We start from the raw sequence: 10555 nt of genomic DNA on the forward strand, positions 1-10555 counted from the left end.
ACTTAGACCTATGGGGTTTCCAGGCCTGTGCTTTCTTCATGTTGTCCTTTACTACACACAAGGACACAAGTTCCTCATACCCTGAGATCCCAAGAGTGGGGTGGCACCCTCCCAAATGCTTATAGTTCCTTCCGTGTTCCTGGGATAAGGTTCACTGTCTGTGCCAAGCCATCCATGTGCTGTGCTTTGCTCTTTCCCAGGGATCCTAATGGCTTCAATGACTGGACCTTCTCCACTGTGCGGTGCTGGGGGGAAAGAGCAAGAGGCATCTACAGACTGGCTATCAGGGATGTAGGTGAGCCCTCCCATCTTATACTACCTGGACCCCTTGAGTCTCACACTCCCCACAGGAAGTGTTCCATGGGTAATAGGTAGGGTTGCTGTTGGTAAAGATGGTACATGCCAAGAAGTATGTCCTATCCTGAAAGTAGGCATTGTCCCTAAATGCTCATTTATACTGCCTCTATATTCCTTGGAGAAGTGACTGATCCATTTTTCCTCAGGATAGCAACAAATATTCCTTGTTGAAACCACATTTCAAGCCCTTTCACATATAACCGTCCTTCGGCCAGCCCTGATAGGCAGGTAAGGGCAGGACAAACTTTCAACATTTTGCTTTTTAGAAAAGCTGAGGTCCTTAGGCTTGAAGTGACTTATATAGGATCATGGTGGCAGTGAAGGTCACAGTAGTAAGACTACTGACTGTCTGCAGTATCAGCATGGAGACTGGAAATGGAACCCACCTTCCAGCTTCCAGGCAGCTTAGCTCTTCACTTGATTGGTAGCTTTTAAACTTGAATTTGATAGAAGGACATTTTTCCTTTGAAGGAAAATCCCAAATGAAACCCCAGAGTATGGGAGGCAAAGGCACAACACTGCTTCCCGTATGCCTTTAATCTTCCTGTTCTGTCCCTTGAGTGCCCTGTGAGATACTTCCACAGGACCCTTGGGGTCTGTGGGACACAAACTATAGCAGACTGTGTGGTCTGAGTCCCCTGGGGTGGCTGGGTGGGCCAGGCTCTGCTGTTCTGCTTGGCCAACAGTCCACAGCTCATGGCTACCCACTTTCTGCCCTAGGAGATGAGCCGCTCCAGGTGGGCATCCTCCAGCAGTGGCAGCTGACCCTGTATGGCTCCATGTGGAGTCCAGTAGACATCAAGGACAGACAAAGGTAGGTTTGGCTATATCCATCAGAGGAGAGAGAGGGAGATGGCTCTTACGGGGTGGGCAGGAGGTGCCACCGAGGGAGCCCAACCTTCTGAACCCCAGCTGTGCTTCAGGCTTCGGCCAATGTCAGTGGTCATGGACTAGGAACCCGGGGTACTTCTGCCCTCTCTGCTTTGGGGCTTCCCTCCCTCTTCAGCTGCAAGATAGAGGGCAGATGGTATAGGTGCCATGTTAGTGGAGTGTTCTTGTCTTTTCTTTGCTGTAGTCTATTAGAAAGTGCTATGAGCGGAAAATACCTGCATGATGACTTCACCCTGCCTTGCCCACCTGGCCTGAAAATTCCTGAGGAGGATGGTTACACCATGACCCCTAATACACTCAAGGTACAGAGACCAGAACTCCAGCTGTGGCTGACAGGACTGTCCTGGGGGATTTGGTTCTTGGTATTACTCCAGGTGAACTGGGGAATGAGATGTTTGGAGGGCATGGGTCCCTAGCATCACTCCTAGCCTATTAGCTCCCTCCTTGTATGTGAGGAAGGCTGTGGCAATGGTTGGGTTGGGAAGGTGGTCCCCAGAAGGGAAAGACTCCCCAGGCTCATGCTTCTGGGCTAGAGCCTGTCACTAACACTGTCTGTGTTTGTCCTTGCCCTAGACCCTGGTGCTGGTGGGCTGCTTCACTGTCTTCTGGACCATTTATTACATGCTAGAAGTATGCTTGAGCCAGAGGAACATGGCTTCCACCCAAGGTTGCAGGAGCGAACATTGCTCCTGGCCCCAGCGGAGCCAGAACTCCAGGGAGGTGGGGACAGAGCTAGAATCAATGCCTCTATGCAACAGCAAGGACCAGGGTGGAGTGGAGCCCGAGAATGGGCTCCTGGCCCCAGAGATACTCAGTGAAGGAGACTGGAATCCGTCCCGGAGCGGTAAGAGTCTCCTGGACCGTCCTCAGCACCAAGCCCCAGACCTGCTACAGGGGAAGGATGAACAGATCTGCTGACCCCAGGGCCCAGAGTCCTCCATGTGCAACAGGCTCTTTCTAAAATTGGTGATGAGGCTTCCAATCATGGATGCTCAGGAGAGAAAATGGTCCTGATAGTGACATCTGGAAGCCAAGGCCTCTGAAGCATTCTTGGTACCTCAGGAGGATGAGGGCCATCTTAAGAGCAGTGGTAGAAGACTGGTGGTCATGGGCTCCTCTAGCTGAGCTTTGCTGATAAGCCTTGGACAAGGAGTTGGCACCTACACCAGGCAGCCCTTGGTCTCACCCCTCTGAGGCTGGTCAGTGATCTAGGCCACCAAGACCTCCACCCATTCATGAGTTCTTCAGATGCCTGTGTACCCAGGAATGCTCTCAACAGAAGTGTCAACTGTACAGAGGGCCCAGAGGAGAGGCTGGCAAAAGCCTGGGCATGCCTAGCTCAAAAGCAGCTGCCTCCATTACCCTTTGCTGTGCATATGGTCTGAAGCCAACCTCCAATCTGCCCCTATCCTTCACCACCACGCTCCCTTCCTGCTGAAGGTGAAACTCCTGGGAGACTGGGAGACATGTGGTCCCCAGCACCCTGCTGCCTCATTGGGAAGCTGTCTGGTAGGACGACAGAGAGCTGAGAACTAAAGTGGTCAGAGACAGCTTGGGAGCCGCTGCTGCCTGTGACCACCCTGTCTTCCTCTGCAAAGTGCTCAGGGAAATGGCCTTCATTTCCAAGGCCAGCTGTCTGCCTGACTTTTCCTCCATTCTTGGCCTTCTCCCCTTCCCATCTTCTGAGCTGATTGTTAATCTGAATTTTTTAATGCTTAAAATTTGATTTTTACTTTTCACAGCAACATTTTGTTGAATTTTTTTCTGCACAGCTTTTCCAAAATAAAAACCAGAAGTATAAAAATCCTAACAATTCCACCACTTCCCACTTTTCCTCCCTTCTGCCTCCCCAAAGCTATTGCAGGTGGCAGGTCACTCCTGTTCCCCACAGCCCACTTCCTCTGAACCTCTTGGTCTGTGGGGCCTGAAAACTCATTCAGAAGACAGTAGTCAGGAACCCATGAACCCCAGGTGCCCCTGCTGCCCCCTGCTCGGGTCTCCTGGAATAGTAACAGGTGACTAAACCAATCAGACTGCCAGCCAGGCCTGAGAAAAGATGGATGTATATATATATTTTTTTTTCCTTTTTGAATTTCAACCCAAAAAATATTCCAGGAAATGATGGAGAGGCTGGGCTGGGTCTCCTTCAAAGGGCATTTGCTACCAAGGACAGTGGGCTGGCTGACACCCAGGCTACCCCAGCCCACTTCTCCCTGCTTACTCCAGGATGGGAGAGACAGTAGAGGTGAGGGTGCAGCTGGGGACAGGGCCAGGGGTGGTGGCTCTGGGGTTAGAAGCTGGGCTGAGGCTGGGGATAGGTGGGGCTGCCTATGTGCAGTCATCTTTGCCCAGCGACAGCCTCGGAGCTGTCCGGACTAAGAACCTATAAAGGCGTGGGTGAGGCAGGCTAAGCAGGACACTGCAGCCAGGTATCTGGGAAAGGCAGACTCAGGGCTGGCCTTCCCCTTCTAACTGATGATCTGCCGGGGTCGTCCATAGCCTGTCATGCCAGCCTGTGAGGCCCCTCTGTTGCTGCCCATCTGAAGGCCAATGACGTGCTTCCCCTCCTGCAGTTGACTCTCTGAGAACTCCCTCTTATGCTCCTGGGCTTTCCTAAAAGAAGAGGAACCAGGATCAGACTTCCAAGGACTTAGTGTTCTCCAACTGTTTTCTGACCCCTGTTGCTTCCTTGTTGAGCCCATTCCCTTCCCGTTGGTCTTCTCTTTCTTTCCTGAGTTTGGCTGATCCCAGGAGTTAGGGAGCCTGCTGGAGTACATGCTGGTAAAAGGCATGAGTCCAGAAGTGAGGCCCTGTTTCCCCCAGTCCAAGGCCTTACTTGGGACCTTCCTGGCTCTGCTATACCTGATCTTTACCATGGCTGACCAGCCCAAGCCACCCCCACCTCACAAAGAGATCCAAGCTTGGGAACAGGGACCCAAAGGCCACATACTTCATAAACCAGTTGGGATCTCCACGGTAGTGTCCATCATTCTTGGTCACAGCCAAGCTGCCCAATGCCATTAGAGTCCTCTGCACTGCTGCCATGTCTTTGCCTATGAGAAGAATGGCCAGGGAACCAACTTCAGGACCATCTAGGCAAAATCGGCCTGACTCAAAAATGGTCAAACCAAGAGCAAGTGTCCCCAGTCCAAAGAGGTTTCAGGAGACCCTACACTAAACCCTTGTGAGTGTGGTGTGGTATATTTTCTATATGTGTATGGTTCTAGGATCCAGCACAGGCCATGGTGCACAGTAGGGAAATGCTGGACCACTGAAGCTGATCCACCTGTTATGTGTTCTAATGGGCACATCCTGTTCCAGCCATGCACACACCAATGGAGCTGGTTGTGGCATCTTTTGATATTCCGTCTCCCTGCCTGAGAATCTTGCTCTCCAGTGGCCCACTGGCTCCAGCCCTTTTCCTCTGTACCTTCAAAGAGGTCAACAGTCTGGAACATGTCAGTCTTGGTGACTCCATAGTCCTCAGCTGCCTTCAAGAATTGAGCTACCTGCTCCATCTGTTTGAAGACCATGGAAGGTGGATTCTCAGGTACCTTCACTGGCTTGGATCCGTCAGGATACAGGCTGTTCACCAGCTTGCTCAGAATCTGCCAGGCACAGAACACAGCTGGGCACTCAGCTCAGGGGGTCTGCCCCACATCTTGCAGGGTAGCACACACATCCCCAGCCCCCCTTCACAGGGTGCCACTCACCATGCCATTCTTAAGCCACACTTGGAAGCCCAGACGCCCACGATCTGGGCGGCCCACATCAGGGCCCACCTGCATTACAATCCACTCCACCAGTCGCTCCTCCAACTCCTCATCATACTTCTTCTCTATTTTGGACTGCACTTCACGGCTCATGCCATAGGATGGGCCCTTGTTGGCCATGTTGGGGCGGAGCTGAAGCAGACAGTGTGGAGAAGAGAGAACAAAGGGTCAGGGAATAACTTTGCTTCACTTGAGCTAAGCAGGCCTTTAGCTCAGTGAGGGGTTCCCAGCCACCCTAGACACCATCACACTACTTAGCTAGACCAGGTTCATCCACTTACTGCAAAGGCCTCTCCGTACGTGAACCTCAAGAAACAAGATATTAGATAATTGGCCAGCTAGAGCAAGGGTCTGTCAACTGTTTATGTAAAAGACCAGAGAGAAAATATTTTAGAATTTGCAGGCCATATGGCCTCTACGATTGTATGAAAACAGCCTAGATGATACATAACCAGTGTGTGCCAATACAATTTTGTCGATAGAAACAAGCAGCAGGCTGCCTTTGGCCTGTGGACTATTTTGACAACCCCCGGCCTAGAGCCAGCCTTCTCTCTCCTTCCCCTACTTTCCTCATTGCTTGCTTGCTTGCTTGCTTTTTTTTTCTCAAGACAGGGTTTCTCTGTGTAGCTTAGCGCTTCTCCTAGAACTCGTTTTTGTAGACCAGGCTGGCCTTGAACTCACAGAGATCCGCCTGCCTCTGCCTCCCGAGTGCTGGGATTAAAGGCAGGCGTGGCCACCAATGCTAGGCTTGTTTCATAGTTTTGAGGCAATGGCGCAGGCCAACAGGCTGATCTTGAACTTAGAGTACTCCTACCTTAGCCTTTGGAGTAGCTGAACATTAAAGCCCCATATTACCTGGTCTGCCAAGCTAAAGCATTCTTTGCCAAGACTAGCCAGAAAGGCGCTAGAGAGGCCTTCCAGAAGGCACATTGTCCCCTGTCCCCCACACTCCCAAATTAAGCCAGCAGGTATCTTTGTCTAGTTATCAGTGGCCAGTAAGCCTTTACCCTCTGACCCAGAAGCTGGAAGAGCAAAGTTCATCCCCTATACTGTATCTGCCAAAACCACCTGGTAAAGCCTCCAAAGTCCAAGGGTTCTCACAAAGCAGCTGCCTTCTCAGGGAGATTCAAATAAAAGAGCATTGGTGTGCCCATGTTGGCCAGCTATGGCTGTTGCAGTAGTTAAAAGAACTGTGCAGTCAGAATACTCCCAGGATCTCCCAGGGCCAAGAATCTGCCAGCCAGAGCATGGGAAGCCTGCCCTTCATGTCAGCTGCTGCCCCAAAGGCCGGCGCCTGGCAGAGCACAGAGAACCAGTCGTGGAGAAGGAGGAAGGCTGCAGGATCCCGGGACAGATACAATAGTCATGGCTGGAGCCAGACCCTGTCATCAGGGGACCCCTAAGTGAGATACCATCTGTTACAGTGTCTCAAAAGCTTTCCAAGCTAAGCCCTAGCTTCAGAGGACATAGGTTGGGAAGAAAATGAACAGAGTAGTTCTCCGACATCCCACCTCCTTCCCATGAAAGTTGAGGCCCTTTCCCTATCCCCACCCTGGAGGTGGTGGGGAGCAATGTTGTCACAGAGCTTCGGGCCCAGGCCAGCAGTCAAACTCTGGACATCTTGCCGTCTTTCCCCTTCTAGGTTATGAGCTCCCCAGTTGTAAAGTGGGGCTAACTCTCAGAGAGCTGGGAAGGTGCAGTCTGCGAACTACATCACACACTGCCTGGAGCTCTTTGAGACGGTGTGGGTGGGTGAGGGGTGCTTTAACCAGTGAGTTTACACAGCAAACTGATCTGCTCCCCGGTTACCTTCTCTGAGGCATCCCCTGATACCATCACTACGTTTAAGGAAAAAAAAGAAAACCAGAAGACCTTATCTAAGTGCCAGCCACAGAGGCCCCTCATTTCCCTGAGACAGAATGGGGAGGGGTCCTCACAGAAGACATGGCCTTCTGAGCACCGTCTTTCAGCTGGGGTTGGAGGACTGAAAGACCTGGTTTCTGTTGGGAAGTGGTAAACAACTGTGTGTCATCCCCCCCACACACACACTGTGTGTCCTACTCTTCTCCAGGGACTGCTGGGTCAAAGAACCACAAAGGTCATAAAGCAAAGGGAGCCTGGTGATTGCAGCCCTCCTTCCAGGCCTCCACTCAGCCTCTCACCCATCGCCCCATCCCAGCCAGGTACATGCGCCTGACAGTTTCCATCCAGTCCCTACCCAGTCTGTATCCTCACCTCCACCTCCTACACAGGCTGGGCACTAGAGGAAAGCATGGGAGAAGAGTGTCCCTACATACACTTTTCAGTCTCCAGGAAGTTCTGAACAGACAGGTCCAAGAACAAGCCCTAGCCACAGGGCACACATTGCAATCCTGACATCGGTAAATTTGGGTCAGGGCTCAGGATTACAGGTGTCCCCACTCAAATCCACCTCTCACCGCCCTTCTTCCCTGTCTCTGTCCTGGTGGAAAGTCTGAAGTAGAAAGTCCCAAGAAGTCCCTTTGAGGAGAAGAGGTCAGGTGAAGACAGAGAAGCAAGTAAGAATAAAATAAATGATACATGTGTGAATAAATGCCATAATGAAACCCATCACTTACGTAACTAAAAAACACTAATAAGAGGGGGGAAAAAACCTTCAAGTTCTCCTCGTGGAGGCACTGGGGAGAGACAAGAGGGGTAGAAAGATGGGGGTTTGGCTGCCCACCAGGGGATTTCTCGACAGAGGCTATGGTACAGAGCACCTGCATGGCACTCACCTTAGTTATCTGTGGCTATGGCTCCTGCCAGACCCTCTTTTTCTCTGGCAGGGGAGAGGGGAGAGTAGGCAATGGAGAGGAGCCTGCAACCAGCAGGTGCCTGGAAGAACTGCGGTACCCCAACCCTTATCACCACGAAACGTCAGTAGGAGTAAGTACTTCTGCATCCCTGAGAGGACACACCTAAACTCCAGGGACCCACAAGAGCAGGTCGATTGTGTAGATGTGCCAGCATCTCACTGCCGCCCTTTAAATAGCCCCAAGCGGAACCACCAAGCCCCTTTGGAAAGACCAGGGGTCCCAGGCCTGCCCAGACATAGATAGCTCCAAGGCTCCTCCACCTGTCACCCTCTGCCTGCAGTGGACAGAGCTGCACATGGGAAAGCAGGCTCTATCTCTGCTTCTTCTGAAGGGGTGTCACTCAGTGGTAGAGTACATGCCTGGCATGCATGGTACCCTGGATTGATCCCCAGCACTACTAACAAATAACCAAAAATCTTCTTCAGTCCTCCACTGTCTCAGGGGCTATCTCCTGGCTCCTCTAGGCTGCGCAAGCCCTGGGGACCAGCAGTGGGCCTCTGTTCTCCAAAACAAGCAAACTCACCTTCTGGGATATCCTGAGATGGAGCCGGCCCAGCTGCTGAAATGGGAGCCTCCCTTTCACACTGCTAATTTTCCCCATTGATTTCTCCCCCACCCCAGCCAAGTCACCCTGTCATTTTAGTTAGACTTTTTGACTAGTTTAAAACAGATAAAGGACTCTGGGGACCCAATTCCACCCAGCAAGCTAGAGGAGATTAGGGGAGCCCCAGCTGAGACCTCAGCCTGGTCTGATGATAGGCATCCCCTGCTGCTCTGCATCCCCTGCTGCTCCTCCTCACTTGCACTTACAAGGCTTGGTCGTCCCTGGGCTTGAAGGAGAGCAGTGTCAGTGCCTGGGCTGGGGCAGACGGGCTGGGGCGCCGGCTGGGTGAGGGGTTTAAAGGGTGCTGAAGGCAGTGATGTCACCTCTCAGCCGGCCCACTAGCGCCCCTCCCTGCCTAAGGAAGCCCACTGGGCTCCCCACCCCCGGCTGCCCCACTCACTCCACACAGGCTCCATATTTGGGGAAAGACACCAAGTTGGAGCAGTCTGTCGGGGGGCAGCCGGAGACATTCCCTTCGTGCTTTGGAGATGCTGCGCAGCCGGGGCGGGGCGGTGCTGAAAGTGGCGGGAAAAGCCTTTTATGGGCAGGACCCTGAAAGCCTTCCTTGCTACCCCGACTTGGGTCTGCTCTTCTCAGCTCTCTGTCCAACCAGAGTGAAAGGAAGAGGTGCTCTAAAGAGTCTGGCCCTGTAGAGGGACGCCCCAGGGGGGTAGGATCCCCCAGATTTGCAGGGGACAAACAAACCACCCTCTTCCAGGGCTTTAAACTCTAGTTAGTGTGGAAACTAGTTTTGACTGTGGATTGGCTGCACTAAGCAAATGCCTTCCTTCCATCGTCCAGGTTGGAGCTACCATCACATTTGACAGTTGAGAAAACTGAGGTTCGGATGGCATTCCCAAAGCCAGAGTGACAGAACCTGGGTACTCCTGCCCACTGGTGTAGGAGCTGGAGAGGATGTCACATCCTCTCTCAGCTGTACTACCCTGCTCAGGGTGGGGAGCGCTCCCAGCTGGAGTAGGCGGCTTCACTGGGGGGTGGGATTTGAGAGATCGGCAGCAAGTCAGCCCCGGCCGGCGGTCCCATCCAGAGCAGTGAAATGTTTAAGGCTGTGGAGACACCAGGGTCAGAGGACTAGAGCAGGCTCATCCCCTCCCTCCCCTCAAGGGAGCCTGTCTTGGGAGATTCTATCATCCCAGAAAGGATCCTCTAGCACATCTTGCTTGTATCTAGCTCCAGCAGTCTTGAGAAGAGACAGGGAAAAGATGGGAAGACGGGGAGGGGGGGGGGGTACGGCGGCTCAGTGGTTAAAGACATTTGCTGTCAAACTTGATGACCTGAGTTCAATCCCCAGAACCTACATGGTGGAAACAGAGAACCAGCTCTCCTCTGACCTCACGTGTGCTATGCCACAAACAGACAGACACAGACTCCATAAATAAATGTTTTTTTTTGTTTTGTTTTTGCTGGAGCTGAGGACCGAACCCAGGGCCTTGTACTTGCTAAGCAAGCACTCTACCACTGAGCTAAATCCCCAACCCCAATGTAATTTTTGAAAAATAACTTTTTATTATTTTTTTATGTGCAGGGTGTCAGATCTTCAAGTTCTACAGTTGTGAGCTGCCATGTGGGTGCTGGAAATTTAACTTGGGTCCTCTGGAAGGGCAGTTGGTGCTCTTAACCACTGAGCCATCTCTCGAGCCCCTAAATGTAATTTTTTAAAAGGTAAGAAGATGCTAGTGGAGTTTCTGTGTCCCGCCCCTAATTCTGGGAATTTCAGGAAAGGGATGGTGAGGGAGGAAGGGGAGGGGAGGGATCCTCAGGCTGAGTGAGCCAGCCTCCTCCAAAACTAGCAGCTGGCAGGGGAGGCTCGGCCTTGGAAGCTCCGCCTCCTACAGCCAACCTGGCTGACTTGAGCTAGGAGCAGTCCATAGAGCTACGGCACCCCCTAGTGGCATCTGAAGAATCACAAACAGGAAGCTCCCCCAAAGAAGACCACACTTGCCATCCAGGGGTTTCCTGGACACTAGTTATGTCCTGGATTCACCAGATCCCAAATCCCATCCTCTTTTGCTGAAGTCTAAATAAAAACTCCCTCCTCTTGGATTCTGTTTGCCATCCAGATGGTCATTCCT

At 52.2% G+C, this 10555-nt stretch overlaps 2 protein-coding genes across 6 annotated transcripts in view; one reads left to right on the forward strand and one right to left on the reverse strand.

Annotated features, from left to right (window-relative positions):
• Pcsk7 (proprotein convertase subtilisin/kexin type 7) overlaps positions 1 to 3003 on the forward strand; it is a 25738-nt gene extending 22735 nt beyond the window's left edge. For all 3 annotated transcript variants that reach the window (XM_036192796.1, XM_036192797.1, XM_036192798.1), the window contains exons 14-17: positions 201 to 295; positions 1078 to 1171; positions 1433 to 1550; positions 1822 to 3003. In XM_036192796.1, coding sequence (XP_036048689.1) covers positions 201 to 295; positions 1078 to 1171; positions 1433 to 1550; positions 1822 to 2166 — 652 coding nt within the window. In that variant the 3' untranslated portion in view covers positions 2167 to 3003. The remainder of the gene's footprint in view (positions 1 to 200; positions 296 to 1077; positions 1172 to 1432; positions 1551 to 1821) is intronic.
• Tagln (transgelin) lies at positions 2967 to 8895 on the reverse strand. 3 transcript variants are annotated; one of them, XM_036192801.1, is made up of 6 exons: positions 8669 to 8785; positions 5303 to 5379; positions 4962 to 5153; positions 4679 to 4856; positions 4199 to 4301; positions 3007 to 3861 (listed from the first exon to the last, which is right to left on the reverse strand). In XM_036192801.1, the coding sequence occupies exons 3-6, from the start codon at positions 5139 to 5141 to the stop codon at positions 3717 to 3719; spliced, it is 606 nt and encodes a 201-aa protein (XP_036048694.1). In that variant the 5' UTR covers positions 5142 to 5153; positions 5303 to 5379; positions 8669 to 8785; the 3' UTR covers positions 3007 to 3716. The 3 variants fall into 3 exon arrangements, with proteins under 3 accessions (XP_036048693.1, XP_036048694.1, XP_036048692.1); XM_036192800.1 differs by lacking the exon at positions 5303 to 5379 and having other exon boundaries at positions 2967 to 3861; positions 8669 to 8895; XM_036192799.1 differs by lacking the exons at positions 5303 to 5379; positions 8669 to 8785 and adding an exon at positions 8382 to 8599.
• Between the last annotated feature and the right edge of the window lie 1660 nt (positions 8896 to 10555).

This window comes from Onychomys torridus, chromosome 7, assembly GCF_903995425.1.
Source record: "Onychomys torridus chromosome 7, mOncTor1.1, whole genome shotgun sequence".
NCBI classification, from domain to species: domain Eukaryota; kingdom Metazoa; phylum Chordata; class Mammalia; order Rodentia; family Cricetidae; genus Onychomys; species Onychomys torridus.